Source organism: Colius striatus, chromosome 1 (assembly GCF_028858725.1).
Source record: "Colius striatus isolate bColStr4 chromosome 1, bColStr4.1.hap1, whole genome shotgun sequence".
Lineage (NCBI taxonomy): Eukaryota > Metazoa > Chordata > Aves > Coliiformes > Coliidae > Colius > Colius striatus.
Window position 1 is genome coordinate 132,672,185 of NC_084759.1, and position 21,285 is coordinate 132,693,469.

The 21,285-nt window shown below is 46.4% G+C and overlaps 1 protein-coding gene across 1 annotated transcript in view; it reads right to left on the reverse strand.

Moving 5' to 3' along the window:
* Window positions 1-963: 963 nt before the first annotated feature.
* A2M (alpha-2-macroglobulin) overlaps window positions 964-21,285 on the reverse strand; it is a 31,510-nt gene continuing 11,188 nt past the window's right edge. The window contains exons 12-36 of the mRNA XM_062007718.1: window positions 20,958-21,185; window positions 20,172-20,235; window positions 19,581-19,723; window positions 17,637-17,786; window positions 16,821-16,985; window positions 16,056-16,194; window positions 14,219-14,327; window positions 13,646-13,874; window positions 13,250-13,376; window positions 12,554-12,675; window positions 10,121-10,172; window positions 9,562-9,645; window positions 9,161-9,337; window positions 8,577-8,661; window positions 7,334-7,490; window positions 6,974-7,048; window positions 6,530-6,695; window positions 5,354-5,577; window positions 4,768-4,986; window positions 4,394-4,521; window positions 3,947-4,037; window positions 3,241-3,309; window positions 2,736-2,838; window positions 2,376-2,417; window positions 964-1,091 (exon numbers count right to left, since the gene is read on the reverse strand). Coding sequence (XP_061863702.1) covers window positions 1,066-1,091; window positions 2,376-2,417; window positions 2,736-2,838; window positions 3,241-3,309; window positions 3,947-4,037; window positions 4,394-4,521; window positions 4,768-4,986; window positions 5,354-5,577; window positions 6,530-6,695; window positions 6,974-7,048; window positions 7,334-7,490; window positions 8,577-8,661; window positions 9,161-9,337; window positions 9,562-9,645; window positions 10,121-10,172; window positions 12,554-12,675; window positions 13,250-13,376; window positions 13,646-13,874; window positions 14,219-14,327; window positions 16,056-16,194; window positions 16,821-16,985; window positions 17,637-17,786; window positions 19,581-19,723; window positions 20,172-20,235; window positions 20,958-21,185 — 3,174 coding nt within the window. The 3' untranslated portion in view covers window positions 964-1,065. The remainder of the gene's footprint in view (window positions 1,092-2,375; window positions 2,418-2,735; window positions 2,839-3,240; window positions 3,310-3,946; window positions 4,038-4,393; window positions 4,522-4,767; window positions 4,987-5,353; window positions 5,578-6,529; window positions 6,696-6,973; window positions 7,049-7,333; window positions 7,491-8,576; window positions 8,662-9,160; window positions 9,338-9,561; window positions 9,646-10,120; window positions 10,173-12,553; window positions 12,676-13,249; window positions 13,377-13,645; window positions 13,875-14,218; window positions 14,328-16,055; window positions 16,195-16,820; window positions 16,986-17,636; window positions 17,787-19,580; window positions 19,724-20,171; window positions 20,236-20,957; window positions 21,186-21,285) is intronic.

The window sequence follows — 21,285 nt, forward strand, 5'->3', positions numbered from 1 at the left end:
CACATGAAAGAAGCAGTATAAAGGTGTCTTTGCCTACAGGTGTCTTTGCCTAAGCATATGTTGACAAGGTCAAAAGCACCTCTGCATACAGAAACATGTGAATAAAATCCACTGGGTGCCTTATGACTTAGTGAACAAAGGTGACTGCCTTGGTTTCCTTGGGAGACATCTAGACTACAGAGAACATGATCATTTGGAAAACTGTCATGCAAAAAAAATTAATTCAAACTACCAGATAGGAATCCAAAGCTTCCCCTCTGAATTCCGCTGAAGCACTGTAATCCTAGTTGTGACGGAGAAAAAAAGGTTTTACAATTATGCAAAAAAACCCAAAAGAGATCTACAGACCTCCACTGAGTGGAAGAGGATAAAGTTCTTCAGAAAAACAAGTTTTGATTGAAATTCTGACTAATGACACCCTTAAGTTCACAGCCCTTCTCTGATTTCATTTCAACTCCTTAGAAAAATGGAGACGGTGGCTTAACTGTTAGAATGGGAAAATCCATGGATTTTCCCTGCATTTCTACTGGCGTGCTGTGAAAGATCAGATTGGTGATGTTCACATTGTCCTTCCACTTCATGGCAGTGATATCACAGTGGGATCAAAGGCAGTATGTGAGCAGAGGTTCACGTCCAAGGATCATCTTGCAGAAAATAACCTTCTTTCTAGGCCAGGAGCCAAGTTTGCAGTGCATAATGAATCAGGTAGCATTTTCTCTCCTCCTGGAAAACTGGCAAGTATGGACATGAATCTCCCCACTGTCAGAAACTGTATGCATTCTGGTATTCCAGAACCTGACAAACACCACCTTGCCATGGATGGGTCAGAACTTATATCTCAGGCCATGACAGCCTGAGCTATGGAAGGGAGGAGAGACAAGACACAGTAACAAAAAAAATAAGGCCAGAGTCATCTGATGGGAATCAAGAATTAATTTATTTACAGTGTTACTTCCATCTAGTGTTGAGGTGTCTTTCTTTAACATTTCAATAGCACCCCTCAATCAGAAGGTCTTCTAGGGGCAGAGACATATAAAATGATCCAGCAAGGCTCAGACGTGTTCTTCAGGCATTTCCCTGTTCAGCCCTAGCTGGAGGTGGGAGAAGGACAGAGTGAGTTAAGTATCCTGGTGAAGCAGTGTCCAGATCCTTGGCCATCCTCTCTTTGTCCTGGTAGCTATGTGAGTTCAAGCTGTTAAGATCTGGGAAACAGATTCACCTAAAAGTGCCCAGTTGCAGACAGATCCTAGAATGGGAAGGGCTGGACACGTTTAAGATATCCATGTTACAGAGAGGGAAGGTAGATTTATATGACACATATGAGCTATGCACATTCTCTCTTAGCACCAGATTTTCCCAAAGGCAAAAAATAACCCCGGGCAGCGTCTGAAAGGTACTTACCAAAGGATCTGTGAATAATGTAAAAATTTAACCAAGATGTTCGGGAGACAAATCATCAGTATGCTTCTGTGTCTCCCTATGGGACGTTCAGTCCCAAAGGAAATTTCAGTCCTGTATGTACATGACACACATGCAGTAAAAGACAAGAGCTTCTGTGCTAATGAAGGCACTGGGATTGCTAGTCTCAGTGAACCAAAATGTTCTTACAGCGAACATTGGGTGGCAGCATTGCTTTTCGGCTCTGTACTGAGGGAGCCGAAAAGCAATGCAAGTCACCATGCAAGAGAGACAAGCCCATAGTCCTCTAAGAGCCAACACTTACCTCTTCAATAGCAAGGGATGAAAGGAATTCTCTTCTGCAGGAACGGATTTACACTCAGAGTAAGAAAAAAGGGGCTAAGAGCAGCGCCAGATTACAGCTTTAGTGAAAAGATCTGCATGCTTTGGGAAGGGGATTCAGGGTAGGCCAGACCATTCTGCTTTACAGCTTATCTTTTGATGGTCTTGGTTTGCTCTGTTGTTCCAGACAGAGCACTATTGGGGATGAGTGGTTTGAGAGCACCAGGTTCCCTCAGTGTGATCACACAGCTACACTAGCTAGAGGTCTTGAGAAGGACCAGAGAACATCTCAAATCTGAGACAACAAGGATGCCATAAGAAACCTGAACTCAAAGAGGAAGTCCAAGGGGCAGTAACAGTGATAGGGACACAGTCTTCATTCAAGCCAGGAGAAAATGACTATGGAAACCACTCTGACAATTCAGAGATGGTGGATCTTGAATATTTTGAATATTTGAATATTTTTCCTCCTGTGCTCTCAATTTTATGTACCAAATCTGTGCCTGTGAGCTGGGCCAATCTCACCCAAACCACCCATGGAGCAGAAGGAGGCAAGCGCTGGCTGGGAGACCAAAAATTTCAGTGAAGAAGATGTAGAGAAGTGCAAAGAATGGAAGGGAACTCGATCCCCCTACCTGTGGTGCAGGGAGCGCTGTACTCCTGAGTGGCAAACTCGTCTGGAAAACAGAAGAGAAGAGAGAGCATGGGCTGTCAGAGCCCCTCAGCACTCTTGGCAGCAGGATAGGGGGCAGAGAGAGGCTTCTGCCAGGCCCCACAGCAGGCTGCTGCCCGTGCCAGTTTCCCCCAGAGGAAGGAGGGAGGGAGAGAGGGAGCACAGCCCCGGCCCTGTCTGGGGCAGCAGCCGCAGGACAGAGCTGTCCCTCACAGCAGCCTCATGAGCGTCTCCCCTCCCCATGTGCCCAAGGGCCAAGCAGGCAGCAGTTCCTGTACCCCCCACATGTCCCACTGCCTTCTTGCCCATTGTCTGCACTCACCTGTCTCGTAGTAGTCATAGACCTTCACCTGGGCTGGCTTCAGTCCCTGCACGGGGACGTCCCGCTCCACCGAGAAGGAGAAGCTGAGGGTCTCGCTGCTCAGCTGGTGAAGGGAAGTGGTGGAGGCTCAGGGGCTCCCCTGTGCCCTGCAGGGACTCTGGGCTCCCGCACCCTCCCTGTGCCTGTGCCAGGCCCTGGGGCTGTGGGGGCTGTGGGGCTGGCAAGGGACAAGGGAAACCTGCTGGTCAGTCCCCATGCTGTGGGATAGGTGTTCTGGCAGCTGGGGAGGTCAGGGCTCAAACTGTGCAAGGGGTCGAGGGAAAGCCTGATGAAGGCTGGGAGGAAAGCACCACTGAGTCTGAAAAGTCAGCAAAAGTCAGTATGAGATGTAGTTCTATTTCAGTCAGAGCTGAAGTAGTTTTGAGTCCCAGATCTTTTGCTCTATGTGGCCAAATGTCCCAATGCCTGTCTTTCTGACCCATCCTTGGCGCAGAGAAATACTCACCCTTTCCAGATAGACTAGGACATGGTTGGTGCTCAACTCTGTGCGCTCAATAACAGCGTGACTTTCCAACTGAAGAAAGAAGACCAAGATGTTACTGCACTGAGGATAGTCTTCCTGTGCCCTTTGTACAGCCTAATGCAGTGTATTGAAATCTGGGGTACTTGGGGAACTAATTCAACAGCACAGAACTGCCTCTTTGGTGTGCATCATTGTATCATGGTCCCCAGGTCTTCCCTTCATCAGCATGGAATGATGAAAATACATTCCTTCTGGCTTGCTAGTTCTGCAATATCATATCACTACCTTTATTTACCAGATCATACTCAGCATCTCTAACAGTGACTCAAGAGCAAGTAACAATGCTACAAGGTGTTGACAGATTAGTGGAGGGAAAAGAGAAACATTAAGAGAGCTATGCCAATGGGAGATGTCAATGGGAGATATTGGGACACAGTGATAATAAAGGTGCCCATCACCAGTCCAAAAGAAAAAATACTTAATCTGTTTTTGCTAGATTCATCACACTGTCTCCTCTTGTGCTGGTCTTCAGCCAGGCAGGAAAATACAGCACAAAGTAAATGTGCAGATGACAACAGCAAAATCAAGGTGATTCAGATCCTGAAGCCCTCTGGTTTGCTAAGTGCACTTGGAAGTTGTCTTAAAAATAAGAAGCTGGATGTTGCTTGTTTTACAAACAGGATCTTACCTTCCTCACGGAGGACTTTACAGGGATGAATCCTGACAGCATCTTCACATCAACAATCACCATGTTGGAGCTGTTGCGCTCCCCAGTGTAACTAAGGAACCAAGCAACAAAGATTCAGCACATGTCCAGTCAAAGCTGGGGCCACTGCCACCTTTTCTCTAACACTTGGCACCCTAGGCATGTCCTGACAGTTCAGCACCTTCTTCCCCAGCTAGGCCCAGGTCTTCTAGGCATCCATGCAGCCTCTTGCTAGCCCAGCATGGGGCTGTCCATAGCTCCACCACAGCAGGACGTATCCTTCCCTCCACAGCCTCTCCTCCCAGCCCAGATGCTCCCTGCCCACCTTCCCGGGGAGGCACTGCTGCTCCAGGGCTCCCAGAGTAGCTCAGCAGACCTCCAGCTCCCACAGCTTCTCTGTGGGAGGCTCAGACCCAAACGCAGACTCACCTGACATTTATGCCTACGTCAAAGACCTTGTGAGCCTTGGAGTCCTCACATGTCTCTGGAATTGTGTACACATGAAGCAGGAAGGGCGCGTCCTCCTGTGTGGGCTGCACGTTGTACCTCAGGCTTGTCTAGGAGAGAGCCAGCAGTTCCCTGTGAGCATGTGCAGATACATGCTCACCACGTGAGAGAACATCCTCTCCCCATCCAGCTTCCACACTGCTCCCATTTCACAGCTCCTCCACACTGCAGATCCTTCTCTGCAACACTTTCTCCTCCTCATACCTTCTCTCCTCTTCCCTCTCCTGCAGCCTCCTCCCCTCTCTCCTGTCCCTTTGGCTCTCTCCCTGGCAAGGGGCTCCCTTCATCACCCTCACCTGCAGGTAGACGCATCCTTCACCAGACACCTCCGTGCTGTACTCCCCTGGCACCCGGGGCAGGGCCACGCGCTGGAGCAGCAGCCGGTTGCTGGGATCCACCTGGAAGTCTTGCTGGAAGTCTCCTCCCGATCGCAGTGTCACTTGGGAAGCTGCTCCGCTCTTGGCGTAGGTGGCGGCTCCGTACAGGGACAGGGCTTGCAGAGCCACCACTGTGTCCTGAAGGAGATGCACCCAGGGATGCGGTGAGCCTTGCCACAGCCTGTCCTCCCGCAGCCTGCCCTTTGCTGTCAGCGGGCACCCTCCCCTGCCTTTGTTGCTTTCTGGAGCTTCAAGTACAGAGGACAGAGGGAAAGAGCAGCTTGTGCATGTTTTCAGGTGGGTCCTCTGTGCAGCAGTTGCGGGTGCCCTGAGCTCCCTCTAAGGCAGCCCCCAGCCTCTTGGGAACGTGTAGGCTGTGGGGAATACTGCGGGGCTACAACGCAGGGGGACAGTACCGGCCCTGGCTGACCTGACTGTGCTCCCCCCTGGACACTTCCCATCCTCACACACCTCTGTGTGAGCTCCCAGGAGGGAAGCAGCTCACCTGGGTGGAGGAGAAGCCTCCGTTCGGGTTCTGCTGACTGATGATCCACCTTGCGATCAGAGATGCAAAGGACAGCTCCTTCTGGGAAGGGGCTGGTTGCGTGGTGAGGTGAGCGAGGAGCACGTAGGCTGTCATCTCCACTTCAGCAGAGGGAGCACGGTAGTGGTAGTATGGCAGATCCACCTCCGGCTCTTTCCCTGGCCGCTGCCAGTGAACAGTCCCATCTTCGCAGGGGGCAGGGAGTGTGGAGACAAAGCAACAAGCAATTATTAGCAGGGGGGTCTTGACCTGCTGCCAGCCCAGTTGGGAGCGCAGAGCCTCCATGTGTCATGCGGAATGAAGTGAGGAGGGTTAGGTTCGTGCTTGCTGCAGGTTCACAACCATCCTGAGGCTGCTAAGGCTCAGTCCTCAGACTCAGATGCTGCTCCGTCCTAGACCCCAGACTCACACAGACATTTACGGCTCTGAGCACCAGGCTGGCACTCCTTCCCTTGTTGAGTAGAGATGCTGGCAGTGGACAGTGACAAGCCCAAAGAATGTGGCCAGGGCTTGAGAGTCAGCTGCAGGCGGAGAAGGCCAAAGGTGTTGCGAATACTGCTCTCACACCTGCTGCCCAGTGTTTGGTCAAACTCACTGCCCAGCCCGACCTCACCAGAGGCTTCCAAGTCATTATGTGATTTCCCGGAAGGCTCAGAGCTCATGCTGTGGCCTCTGAAATGACCCAGATGTTGGTTTTCTCTGTCAGCACCTCCAGATTTTCCCTGATTTATTGTCCCTTGGGCTGTGCAAAGTCGGCTTTGTTGTGTGTTGAGCACGTGCACTGGAAGGAGGAGCAGCCACAAACAGTGCCAAGCCTTTGCTAAGCAGTGCCTGGCATGGTAAGAGCAGCGGCTCATGGAGAGACACCAGCAGAGCTGCCCTTCGCTGCAGCATCAATGGGGACGATGCCTGGTTCTTCCCAATGAACTCCCTTCGAGCAGGGAAGGAGGGTTGGGTACCGAGAGGGGATTCTCAAAAACGCAGCCCCTTTGCACAGTCTTTCCTGTCCCTCCACCTGTCTGCACCCGCAGAAGCCATCTCCTGCATCCATTGCCCCACCACTAAAAGCCATTTTATGAAGAGAGGATGCAAGGGCTGTGGGTTGTGAGAAGGAGAAGTCCCACCCGGAGCACTCACCCTTTTTCACAGCTTCCTTTTCAAGTGAGTCAAGCAATGCCTTCCGCTTCTCTTCCTTCTGTGCCAGGGCGAAGGCATATGCCAGCAGTGCCTTGGTGTACACATGGTTGTCTGTCTTACCCGCGGCCATCTCCAGGCAGAACAGAGCATTACGCACAACAGAGTGCTGAGAGACATAACCAGTTGTTAGAAGGCTGCAGAGAAATGAGATATCAGTCTTAATATCAGCACATCATTTCACTGAGGAAGGGTCTGCCAGTATGAGATCTAGGAACAAGCACGGTACACTGTGTTCCAGAAACACTAAAATTGATGGCACCTAATTTTTGTATCACAGATCTAAACAAACAAGTCCTTTGTCCAATCTGGAGTTATTTTGGGAAGTGCTGTGTCATTGTAGACTGACAGAATGCAACTGGATCAAGTTAGGGTGTAGCCACATACAGTTACAGGCAGAGGAATCTCCAGAAATGCGATAGTGATGTAGGCCGTCAGTGAGACCTCGTTGTCCACTCCACCCTGCAGAGAAACACAAAGGTATATGCTTTCCCCACCTACATTCTTTTCTCCCAATCCAGCGGGGATACTTGATTCTTCATTTTAGACCCTTAGTTTGCCTCCTCCTTACAGCTGATGTGGAGGTATCAATGTCACTTATAAAGTGCAGGTTAGCCTTCATTCTCCTTCCTACTCTGGTGATCACAGGGAATGGTGTCTGGCTCACTAGTGCTTGCCGTTGACATGAGGATTTTCCATCTGCCTGGTTGCTCAAGAAGCTCAACTGGACCCCACCAGACACATTACCTTCATGGCATTGTTCAGGAGTGTCCCAGAACTCTGGAAACAGCCGTTCTCCTTCTGTTTGTAGGACAGCCAGACCAAAGCATCCTGGATGTGGTTCTCATCTACGAAGATGTGAGTCCGGGCCTGGGCAAAGGCCTTGAGGACAAAGGCTGTGAGCCTGAAAGCAAGAAAGATGAGTGAAAGGGCCTGAGCAGGCATGTTGTTTATCTCAGGTGACAGGGCCATGTGCAGGTCATCTGTCTGGAGAATGGTAAGAGAGTCTGGGGAACTGTGGCCCAATTAGTCAGACCATATGTATACTATATCTTCACCTCGGAACATCTATCAAAAAACTGTTTCCCGCCTTTATTTCTTGTCTCTCTCTTGGCTTAGAAAATCCTGTGATCCATTCATGTTGAGGCTACAATTTGAAGGACAGTCATTGTTGATCTGTATCTAAAAAAACCTCACTGGAAAAAGTAGGGAATTGCATGCCAGTTAGCTCAATATCTGCATAACAGTAATACTCAAAATGACAGGGAAGAATAACTAAAACCGTTAGCTCATGGCCTGCTGACAGGACTTATGCTAGAAATCCATGCCTCATGGGTTTCCCAGACCTCTCCAGAGTTTTAAAGTAAAGAACATGTTAAAAGAGTTTTTGCTAGAGTTGTTACAAGCAGTTATGGAAAACAAGCAGGCATGTGGTGAGAAGCCAACATGCTGTCGAGAGCCAAGTACTGTTTGAGAATCTAAAAGCAAACTGAAGGTGATGAAATCATCCACTCTTACCCTTACCTAATGTTGAAAATGCATGGCAATGATATGCTGGAGAAACTCAGAACTTTACAATAAATCACAGTGGCAGCACACATGCTCCTCCAGGCTGTCTTTGCTTAGCAACACAAACACTCTTGAAAGAAACCCACCCAGCACTGCTCTTAAATTATCATCCTTTCCACTTGTATGAAAACACCACTCAGCAGCCTTCTCAGCAGATGCTAGTCTAGAAGAGCTGCCACTGCAATTCTTCAGCCTTCCTCAGTCAGGATTTGAAATTCCTCCTCCAATTTATCTGCTGCTGGGAGAACATGCTTCAGCTACACAACTGGCTGATGCAGCCTTTATCATGAAGTAGGAGTCACCACAGCACCTCTGGAAAGTCTACTCATCTACATTTCCTATCAAATGTCATGCAGCATTATAAATCTTTAGGTGAGAAAAAGAATCATATGGGGAAGTACAAATGACATTGAAATCTCACCAAGTGTTCCCTGGTTGGCCATAACGTGGTCCAAAGGTACTGTAAGAGCCATCTGGGTGCTTGTAGTTCAGCTGTCTCTGATAACCTGCAAAGAACAAGCTTCAGATGCCACAGAAAGTCTGTTGAGGGATGGGGGAACAGGAAAACAGCTGTATCTGCAAAGGCACAGGAGAGAGAAATAGATCAGTCCTATCCTAACCAATAAGACGTACCGGTACGTTCCTACCTCCATGCACTGCTTGTACTGCATTAGGAGGAGCAACATCTGCCCTTCTTCAGAAGGAGAGCGGGACACAGTAATGATGATGGACAAACCCCTGTAGCAGGTCACCTAACAAATCTGCACTGCATTGCATCCCAAGTAGGGAGCAGAGAAAAGTGGGTGCAATGATCAGGTACACTAATGATTAAGCAATGGAAAATAATAAAGGAAAAGCAGCAAAGGGCTTTCTCAGGCATACAGCAGAGACCATCTGTGCATGAGAGAAGCTCTCTTTCCACATCTGGATAGCACTTGACAGAGTCACTGAAGGTAGGATCTGGAAAAAAGCCAAAGCAGAAGCAAAAGCAGTGTCCCAGCTCACCGCTCACTAAGTATCCAGTGGCTTTGGATTTGACTTCCTCACTCAGCTGCCCTGTCTTGTTCAGGTAGTCGAGGACGTATATGTTGGGTACAAACAGGACCATGTTCTGCTCCCCACAGCCGAATGGCATCTGGAGGAGCTGGTGCAGGTTCTGCATGGCAGTACCCATGATGTCGCCTGGGGAGCAGAAGATACCAGAAGGATATCAGCAATACTCAGAACTGGCTATCAGAATCAGAGGGAGCTACTGAACAAGAGAAGCAAGACATGACAAAAAAGAATAAAAGATAATCTGGACTGATAAAGGTCCTGGAATAAAACACAGAACAGCAAAGAAAAAGAAAGAAGGGAAAGGAGAGAAAGGTTAGTGCACTGGCAGAGAACTGGCAGTGCACACTCACCCAGCACTGAGAAATATGCTCTGCCTGAGTCTTGTACCACATTTGAGGGTAGTAACAGGGAAAACTTCTCTTTCCTAGGTGCTCCTGAGAGAGAAACAAGGCCCAAACAACTTCAGTGCAGTCTCAAGAAATGGTTAATGGAAAGGAAGAAGTGAATGAAACACCAGTAACACTTTGCATAGAAATGCCCTGACTTCAGTCACTTCTGTTTTCCCTGGCAATAAGGCAAACTCTGCAATCACTTCCAGCCACTGTGGATTGTGTTTCTACAGCATTTTCCTGAGCACTCTAGAAAACAGGAGAGAGGAGATGCGATCCCAAAGTCAGCAGACAAAAGAATAGGGGTGCAGTAATGCAAATTCTGTCCTAGCTCATACTCTGATGCTTCTTCTGTGTAATGTCTCGGGCTCCCAACTAATGGGGCACATTTTGATTACCTAAAATGTCAGCCTGTCAGCCCAGAATATTATAAAGGCACCATTGTCCTCCTCCTCCAGGCACATCCCACCCATCTAACCACACAGATACAAATAGAGAGAGTGAGGGATGTGGACTTTACCTTTTACACAGAGCACAGAGTTCTGGGAGGTTTCCTTCTCAATTCCTTCAGGCTTGGATGGGATGGAGGAAAATAAGAGAAGTGAGAAATTAGTGAGACAGGAAACACACATGAGCAGAAGAATCCTTAACAAAGACAGAAGGATACGTGTAAAGAAAAGTAAATGAACTGGAGAAGAAGAGGTAGTCACAAACACTCTCTGAAATACAGAGCTCTCAAATAATAAGCATGTAAAAGAAATATGATCCTAAGTGACTGGTGTTGTCAGTGGAGGAGGGACAGGAAAAGGAGAGAAGGCTGTAGGTCTACCACATGGATGACCTGCAACTATTGTAGGCAGCAAGAGACACTTGAAATCTTTGTAACAAAAGGACTGCAGCATTACAGCAAGTGCTTTTGTTAGCAAAAGCTCACAGTAGCTCGAGGGCTGTCCTGAAGAGAAGTATTCAGTGCTATTTATCATAATGCTGCAGATGCTTGAAGGAAAAACTGTGTCTGTTAATAATAGAAAGTAAAGATGTTGTAAATGATAATATGTGGTGCCACTACTGATACCATACAACATAGTATGCAAACATTAAGGGGTTTTATGATACAGAGAGAAAAGCTAAGAACTTAGAATCTACCTGCCAGATAACCACATGCGGCACATAAAGTAGCATTTTCCTATGCCACATAATATTTCTTTCTCTACCATACTGTATCAGCAACTCTTCTTGTCACAGGAGATAGTTAAGCTGTAAAATTTTAACACATTTTCATGGACTTTTATAATATCTGGAGTTTTCAGAGAACTTGTCCACAGGCATTGAATTCCTACAGGTGCTTGTGAATTCATCCTGGTGCCAGACTATGGTAGCAAACCAGAATTGCATAACACACAGCTTGAGAGTTTGCCTGGCCACTCAACTAACAGAAAGGCAGCATGTGCTACCTGGCAAACTTACTGAAGGAGTCTCAAAAGGAGGACACATAATGACTGTGTATTGAAATATAAGGTGACAGGTAGGAGAAAAAAGGAAGGATGGCCTGGAGTAGGAGTGCTGCTACAGTAGAAGAAAGGGAAAGTTTAGAGTACTGGGAGACATGTTATTAAGACACAGTCTTCATGCAGCCCTGACCACACAAAAAGTACAAAGACAGTGTAAGACCATCATATGACTACAATGAATAGTGATATTATAGAATCATACACCAACTCGTGTTAGAAAGGACCTCAAAAGATCATCTGGTCCCGCCTTTCATGGGAAAGGGAGCCTAGATTATCTATCATCCACAGAATCCCAGAATCTTAAGAGTTGGAAAGGATCCTGAAAGATCATCTAGTCCAACCCCCCTGCCAGAGCAGAACCACCTAGAGTAGGTCACACAGGAACTTGTCCAGGTGGATTTTGAATGTCTCCAGAGAAGGAGACTCAACAACCCACCTGGACAGCCTGTTCCAGTGCTCTGTCACTCTCACAGTGAAGAAATTGTTCCTTGTATTTCTTTGGAATCTCTTGTGTTCCAGTTTATACCCATTGCCCCTTGTCCTATCATTGGACATCACTGAGAACAGCCTGGTTCCATCCTCCTGACACCCACCCTTTACACATTTGTAAACATTAACAAGATCACCCCTCAGTCTCCTCTTCTCCAAGCTAAGAGTCCCAGCTCTCTCAGAGGAGGGAGGTGCTCCACTTCCTTCATCATCTTTGTGCCCTTGCATTGAACTCTCTCCAACTAGCTCCCTGTCCTTCTTGAACTGAGGTGCTCAGAACTGGACACGATATTCCAGAAGCAGTCTCACGAGGGCAGAGTAGACAGAAAGAAGAACCACTCTCGACCTACTAACCACAGTCCAAATACATCCCAGGATGCCACTGGCCCTCTTGACCATGAGGGCACATTGCTGGCTCATGGTCATCCTGCTGTCCATCAAGACCCCAGGTCCCTTTCCTCTACACTATTCTCTAAGAGTTCATTCCCCAACCGGTACTGGTACATGGGGCTATTCTTTGCCAGATGCAAGACTCTACACTTGCCCTTATTGAACTTCATTAGATTTCTCCCTGTCCAGCTGTCCGGCCCGTCTAGGTCTCATTGGATGGCAGCACAGCCTTCTGGTTAGTGGCTGTTTCTTCTTGTCCTATCACTCATTACTTGGGAGAAGAGACCAACTACAGCTTCCTTTCAGGTAGTTGTAGAGAGTGACCATGCGTCCCCTTAGCCTTCTCTTCTCCAGGCTAAACAACTCCAGCTCTCCCCAGTTTTCTCCAGGCTAAAACAACCCCAGTTCGCCCAGGCTCTCCTCATAAGACTTGTTCTTGAGACCCTTTACCAGCTTCATTGCCTGTCTCTGGACACGCTCCAGCACCTCCATATCTTTATTGTAGTGAGAGGCCCAAAACTGAACACAGAAAGCTCAGTGCTCCCTTCTCACAGCCCACATACCTCCACCAGCAGCTGTCTGATGACAGTGTCCTTCCTCCCTTTCTCAGGGGTCTCCACGATGGCATTCCCACAGGGCTGCTGGTTCTGCAGGGCCTCGGTGGTCACCGAAAACTCTACCTGCCCTGGAGAAAACAGGGGTCAGACAGCCTTGCCAGGCAGAGTCAGACAATGGGAGCCACCGTCACTTCTAAGAGTTTCCATTTTCCCACAAGAACATAGCTATCTATATCAGAAGCCACCTTCGAGCAGATGAGCTGCACTGCCACTGAAAGGTGACTCTTCCAGATCTTAGGACATCAGAGTTGGGGGACTCACTAGCACAGTGCTATCCCAGCTGCACACCACAGCTGCTACCACAGCACATAACAACAGTGAAAACAAAGTATGAGGAGTGCATGGGGCAATTGGCTAATCTCTAGGAGCAAGAGAGTCATCAGAGCAACCGTACTGGACAGCCATGTTTCTGTCTTCAGAAGATGTTGTCCAAGGGCTGTAAGGCTTGCTAGTCTTGCATGTGCCAGACACAAGCTTGGACAGTGAGTCTGCTAGTCTTTGGCTCACAAATAACCCTACGTGAGTCAGACGCTTAGATGTAGTGCTTCCTAGGAAACTGTGTGGCTCTAGCACACAATACTGAATGGTAAGAACAGCACAGAGAAACCCTCCCTGCAGTTTTCAGCACACTGAGACCTTTACCTAGAGATCGTGGAGTCACCAGCCAAGCCACAGTTTTCCGCCCATTCTCACAGAGACAATGAGATTCTTCCTCGTTTTCCACCAGAGCGGCCAGAAAATGAGTAGACTGAGCCAGGGTCACACTGACCTGCAAGTTGTATTGAGAGGCACATTGGGGGAAGGGTGATCATGAGAGAAAGGGAGCCAAGAGGCCATAGCAATAGCTATTTCTTCAGTAGCAAAGAAGCTGGGAGCTGAAGTTGTGGGTTCCATATTTGGCATATATAGGAGGAATAACATAAGAATTTCACAAGTAAAGGGTCTAGGGCTGCTCAGAGATAGACAAGAAAGCTAGGTGAAAGCAAGAGGTGTATGAGAAGGTACACAAGTACAGAGAAAGACTTAAACCTTCCTTACCCTGATGCAGGTGGTGAGGTAGTTAAAAACGGTGGCTTTCAGTGTGAAGGACTCGCCACGCACCACAGAGTAAGGCATAGTGAGCTCTACAAAGAAGGGCTGGAAAGCTCTGAGGGACACTGTTGGGGACAGGCCAAAGCCCATGTCTGCTGAAGTGCAGAATGCATTGGCTTTCCACTCGGTGATGGTGTCAGGGATGGTAACATCGAGATCAGCATTTCCCTCGGAGCTGGCGAGGGACCAAGAATAGACAGCAAGGGCAGAGAGATTATTTTTGTGGCATTTTGGTGAGTGTTTGTATGCTTTTTGGCCTACTGAACAGTACTGCCTGTGTGACGGATGGGGCACAGTACATTTGTTACAGCAGGGCCACCCCACATCCTCTTCCAGATCCATGACCACTCCTTGGACCAACGTAACCAGAGGTGAAGGTAATTCTATCTCAGACTTTGCCAAGTGCAAACAGTGAAGGACTTTGGCATTGAAAAGGCTTGGCAAAGACTTGAGGACTCATATTTTCAACTTATAAAACCAATTTCATTAAAAAGGAATGAACTAGCCCAAGGTGCTCACCTTACAGATACTAAACTCCAAATCCAAGTTTCTGGGAAATACTTTCGGACTGTCTCTGTCAGCTCTTCAGGAGTGTTTGATGAGCCAAAAAGCATATATGAAAGATGGCCTGAATGTGGCAAGATGGAAGAGAAATCAACTACTGATAATTCCAAACAAGCAAGACCTACATCAGCATCAGGCTTCCGTTTGGCAAAGCAGCAGTTTACGTGGCAGATGTTTATTGTGGCCATAGTGAGCACTGGTACCACTAGTAGTGAAGTTTCAAGGTCAAGACTTATTAGCAAGAAGAGTGATCCTTCCATTATTTTCTCTTCTTCTCCAGTGAACCTCAAAGTTTGTTGGGCAGCACTTCACAAGGTCAAAACAAGGGCGCTAGAGCAAAGATCTACTTATGACCTTCTGTGCAAGGAGTCTTTTCCCTTTCAGGTACAGTCTTAACGTCATGTCCTTCTCCATCCTATCAGGCCACCAAACAATGGGACAACCCTCTGTTGCCGTGGTTTTTGTAGGGTCATTGTGACTCGGAAAACAATCTCTCTGCCAAAGCTATGGCCTCATCAAGAAATAGGCTGAAGATGCTCAAACTAAAAAAATGCAGCTAGAACTTGGGAGGAGTAAAAATAGGCTTTTTGACTAAACCAAAATTTTCATGTGCAGAAATTATTCCCAAGAAAATATTCTCACTTTGGAATTAAATTTGGTAAAAAATATGCCTGTGTTTGATTTTGAACAACTGGAAAACAAAGATGAGACAGGTAGGACATGGTTTGTTTGGCTTTTACAAATGGAAAGAGAAACACACCCAAACAGATAAAGAAGAAAATTCTTAACTAAATTCTAGTTTGGCTACTAGAATTTACCAGAATCTACTTCAGATAAACTAATATCTGTGTTTGAACAACAATTGTATAGCTAGCAAGTAGCCATTTTGTCTGTGTGAAAAACACCTCCATAGTCTTAAGAAGATCTCAGAGCATAAGTGAAAAATGCTATCCAAGGTGTGTCATGTAGCTCCTAGCCAGAGACACATGTGGCATGTATGTATTTGTCTATCATGGTATTTCAGTGTTCTACTGCTGCCTATTTCAGTTTAAAAATAATTAAAAAGCATCTATCACGTATCTTATTAATTTATGTTAGAAGTTGAAACTGTCTTAAAACTGGACATTTGGACATGTACAAAAGCACAGGTTCTTGTGCCAAGGAAAAGCTCTCTGAATCAGTTACCCAGTTAGAATAACTTAGATTTCCTAGGATATTTCCTTTAACATGAGACTCTGGAGGATGATGTGACCAATTCTGTCACACAAACAGCTACACTGTAAAATTTGAGATAGCCCTTAGAAATAAGGTGAGTCTATGTCAGACTGGACTTCTGTTACATACATCTTAGCATTATAAATCCATAAAGTCTACTAGCTTGTCACTGAAAATTTTGTCATCCACTTTATCTGCTCTTGACCGTACATAAAACCAAATAAATCAGTGAGGACAGATTGAAAATGGTACTACTGACCCAGAAGTCTACTGTAAAAGCCTAGTGGATAGTGAATTCAGCAGCAGAGTAGTATCCTCTGGTTTGGCAGAATCTTTGGAAACTACCTGGTTCTGCTGACTTCCTATGGGGAGTTATCAAAGCTTGTCTGCAGACCTTCACCACCCAACAAAAGAGATAAACCCCACACATAGAGAAACTGAAACCTGGGAACCCACCAATTCAGTAAAATTTCCATGGGTTCAATTCATAATCCCAGTTCTTGTTTAAGTATTCACCCCAAAATACAGACAGGATCTCAGTTCAAAACAAAGGTATAAAAAAACACAGTTCTTTTACCGCTACTCCTCATTGAATGCATAGATGCTCCAGGCAAGGCTGAAGGTGATGCAAAGGCGACTTCAGGCATGTAATTCTCAGTGCTGCAATACCAAGGTTTCCTCACCTTGGTATTTGTGAAAACCTTTAAACCCATATCCTATTGGAGAGAAACCCAACAAAATTTTTTGTTGCCAATTCCTGTTGAGGTTTGCACAACAGACCTGACATTGGTATTCTACTGCCTCCAAAGGAGAAGCTGTTGACTGCCTGTGGATTGGACATTGAAGTGATCACCCCCAGCCTTGGGTCTGGGTGCCTGGGTGGTTCAGAGAGGCCAAAGGATAGAGCTTCTCTGTTTCTAGGGCACTGGTCCCAGTACAATTCCAGCTCAGCTGGCAGGATGAGCCAGGGAATAGATAGAGTTTTCTATCTGGAGAGAAATGTCTGTGGCTACAATGCAGCTCAAGGACATATTCATTTATTTGAGGTAACTTTAATGGCACAGGATTATTTACCTCTCATGAGAACCTCATCTCAAGTCAACCTCAAAGCTTTTCCTATAAGAGGAAAACTTTGAGACCAATCCCTTTCCCAACAATTACAGAGAAAAACTGTCAAGACAGGTGAAGCATATGACTCTCACCTGCCTCTGGGTAAAAATTAATGTCAGATCATTCAGATTCACAAACCTTTCCCTTGTTATGTTTCATCATGCCACAGAAGACTGAAGTATTCTCAGTCTTTCTCCCACTCTACTTCCTAACCATGAAAGAGAGCATATACCTTTAAGATTCTGTAAGTGTCATCTTCATTCATCTCTACTACTGGAGAGTAGGTGATCCCATTCAGAACTATCTTCTTCAAGGGGATGCAGTTCTCCAGGGACTCTTCCATGTCTGGACCATGTAAATAGTCATGCGATTCCTTCACTGTCAGTAAGCTATATACCTAGGCAAAGGGAGGCAGGCTATTTGACATTTTCAGTGGCCACTGTCACAAAGTACAACTGAGCTGGATGCCAGCACCATAACAGTTATATCACCTGCACATAAATCCACCTCCCTGCGGTGGAAGCAATGGGAATTTGGGGTCAAAAAAGAGATCCAAATTTGGAGATGTTGCCTCTTTTGTTATGCACAGCATGTTACTCTAGTTATTATGGCTCAAATATATTAAAAATTACACTAGTCAGCCCAACTGCAGGACTTTGTCCCTACTCAGGGACTGTTGTTCACTGCTTAGCATAAAGAGAATAAACTCTCTGACACTTCAAAGTGTTACTCAAAGAAAATTAATCCATGTCTGGAGAGAATAACTGAAAAATGATAATCAAACACACATCAGTGTTCATCTCTGGTCAAAAGAAGCAGTTGCCTTAAAAGAGCTTCCTAATTGCCATCCCTACAGTCACACAAAACCCCTAAGAAGCAGCTGCTGCCCAGTTCTCATCCTTTTGCCCACTGGAGGATAATGAGAAACAGCAAGGGGCAGCTTACCTGTGTCAGCACTGACAAGAAGGACTGTTCACTGTTTCCACTCTGGGCTGGGCTGCACTTGCTCTGACCAGGCCCTGATTTGCTCCACACTCTAAGTACTTACCGAGCTGGGTGACAGGTCAGCTTCTGGCTTCATGAGGAGAATGCTCTTGTCCACAGCACGGACAGCACAGAGGGAGTTTGGGGAGGCTCTGACCAGCAAGCTAGCATCAGAGGAAGGAAGGCCTTCAGAAGGAGAGAAGCTTAAATCCACCTGTAGCCACAGGAAAAACTATGTCACAGATGCTCTGCCCTTGCAGGACAATTTTCCTCCAGATGAATGCATCAGTTCCAACCTTGCAAAGCCCAAATATACTTGCACACTCCCTCCCCCACCCACTCACTCCCTGTGTGCTACTGTAGAGCAGCCTCCTACAGCACCAGAGGAACCACTAGTTCTTGGCAGCTTGAAGCATCACAGTTGCTCATACAACTATTAAGGCAGCTTTGAGTTTTATGTACACTGTGAATGCAATGAGGTAATCCCATATAGTGGCTAGATCTGTTCAGTCATCTGGGCATGGTTTTGAATCTGGTCCTGTCTCTGTACCGCACCCAGATATTGTATGTGGAGATATTGTATGTGGCTTCCAAAAGACCTTGCTTAGCAAATTCTTTGGTAACATGAGAAGCAGTGATGAGGAGCAATATTGCAATATCTACTGGCTGGTGATGATTCTGGCCCGTGGTTGGGGCCTGCCAGACTTGTGTGCCTTTCCCAAAACCTAACTCACAGCTCTAAAGGCCCCTTATCAATCCCTGCTCTGGAAGCTGTTGCTAAAAAAAAGTAGTCATCATCACCATCTCACATGACTTTGTAATATGATGGCTGACCTGCACAAATCTTCCTTCTCCTAGTCCGTATAAACCCCTCCCTAACATTCAGTGGCCAAAGCACCCTCACAGTAAACATATACCCTGACAAAGCAACATCAGCTACCAGTCTTCTTCATGTCCCAGACAGATCATAGTATGCCTTCTGCTGGCATCTCTCCCCACCTCTCCCAGGGTGCGACTCAATCTTGAGCCTGCAAAACCAAGATTCTTCAGGAAATGGCAGAACAAGGGCTGTAGCAAGCTTGTAACTAGGAAAACTCTCTAGCATAGAGATAGCCCAAGGTCTGTCCTTATCTGCTCTGACAATAGCTTTGAATTTAGGATGCTTTCAGAGAGGAAAGCAGTATCTAAGCATGTAAATTGCTTGGCATTTGGCTTGTCCTCAGACCTTAATTCAGTGTAGAGTATGACCTTTAATAAATTAACAAAATTCAGGTGACCAAGCTCCTATAGTGATATCAGTCTCAAGAACCCATTTAGCTTGGGCTTTAGCAGGAAAAAAGGACTGTCTTTAGCAATGCCCCATCTACTACTCTGGAGTCCCAAAGGGAGTTTTTAAGGTTATTCTCTTCTTAGGACTGCTCATACATCAATCTGCTCTTCTGCATGAGGAGTATGTGAGTCTATATGAGAACAGTGGTCCATAGGCTCACAGAGAAAAAAAAAGGCTTTGTTTTTCTGCCCTTTTAGCCTCATTATTGCTATTGAAACACCACTGTGCATTGCTCAGCAGCTTCAGGCCAGCTTTATCTCTGTTTACATACAACTGAAATTAAAATGACAAGATAAGATGTATGGGAGTTGAAAGATCTGACAAGTATTGACTTCCCTCACTGGACTGGGGCTGTGAGTGTCTTATTTCTGCTCTGTGATGCAGCCACCTCATTGCTGGAATGAGTTTGAGTGGAGTGAAACACGTGTGCTGCAGTATGACAGTAAGATGCTCTTGAGATTAGCAACTGTGATGAGTTGCTAAGAGGGGTTTTAGCATTGTAGTCCCTGGTAGCACCTTTTTTCCAGCAGCTCATCTCCTTCAAGCTAGCACAAACCAGTAAGCAGGAAGATACCTAAAACAGTTGATAGGTGGCTTGTCCAGTATTGGTAAATCTAAAGAAATGAGCTTGACCACATTGCAGTCTGATGGCTGCTCCCTCAAGAGGCAGACACTTACCTTATTGTTGAAACATTTCTCTACATTGAACTTGGTTGAATCAGCAATCACCTCCCCACTGGGAGCAGTGGTGTAGACAAGCATCTGAGCCACTGGAGCAATATCAGCTTGTACAGGCAATTGTATCAAGAAGACTCTATTGGCTTGCGAATAAAACAAAAGCAAAAAGTTAAGGTACAGGAAACCTGCTCTGGGAGCATCCAAAATTCTAACTTTGATGTCATGTTGAACTTCATCTTAGCCATGATGAAACTCCAGGCCTCCAAGTGGGATGAAACAGTGCTCACAAAGATGTGTAAGTCTGACAGAAAATCTTGTTTCAAGTCCCATTTTCCTAAAAACAGAAAATGAGTCTGCATCTCTAGGAGCACTGGAGCCCCAGAAATGCAATGTCAGAAGAAAGACAGCTGGCACGGGGAGAATGTGTGTAAGGCCTAAATAAAGGCAAAGAAAAGAAAGCTCAATCTCTTCCTATACCTTAGGAGACATGGAGATGTCGATGCCTATGTTTATATGGGAGCAGCTTCTATGTCTGCTACAACTGCCTAGAGTCCCAGCACAGGGACAATTTGTCAGGGAAGAGGAACTCACCACTTTCCTGGCCCAAATCCAGAACGTGGATACCTGCTTGCTTAATGATTCCCTTGGCCATCACCTGAAAAAAAGGAGAAATCTTGCTATTATTAAGGTTATGCATGAGCCAAATCATCAAGAGGAGGAATCTGAGAGGCGAGCAACTTAGCTGTATGTCTGCTGCTTTCACCCTGTTCAGCATCCCTGTTCTCACCTAGGGGGAACTAGGACACCCTCACTCTTCAGTTCCTAACCTAGACTCTCCTTTTTGTGGGAAAAGAACATATGTAGGATGATCATAGAATCATAATCATAGAACAGTAGGGTTGGAAGGGACCTTTAGAGAACATCGAATCCAACCCCCCTGCCAAAGCAGGTCCACCTAGAACACAGGAACACATCCAGAAGGGTTTTGAAGACCTCCAGAGAAGGAGACTCCACATCCTCCCTGGGCAGCCTGTGCTAGTGCTACCTCACCCTCACAGTGAAATAGTTTTTCCTTATGTTTAAATGTAACATTTTGTTTTCCAGCTTCATCCCATTACCCCTTGTCCTGTCACTAGATACAACAGAAAAAAATGATGTCCCAACCTCCTGACATCCACCATTTATATACCTGTAAGTATTAATGAGATCGCCCCTCAGTCTCCTCTTCTCTAGACCAAATATCCCTGGTTCCTGCAGCCTTTCCTCATAAGGAAGATGTGAAAGTGTTTAAAGCTTCCTGTCACAAACTAGTATTTTCACCTCCAACCACCCACAATTACCAGTGACAATCTCACTGTGTGGCAGGTGCAAGCTTACCAGGTAGTAAAAGGTTATTTTCTTCAGTTCTCCTATGGCCTCAGGAGTAAGGATATAGTGGACTCGGACCTCTGTGGAGGAGCCACAGCTTAGTGTCTCAGACTTGGGCTCAATTTTGAGGAAGCTCTTACTAGGAGAGTAAAAGCGCTTTAGTTGGAGGTAGCCTTCTTCGTAATGTGGAACAACCCAGGAACGGTCATAGCAGTAGGGGTGTACTTTATGAATTGCCTGGAAAAGGAAAAAATATACTCATAGATCCTCAAACATGCGTGGATGAGCTGAGGCCAAAATTCATGGCCTAATATTAGAGGTTTGGTATGTTTTGCAT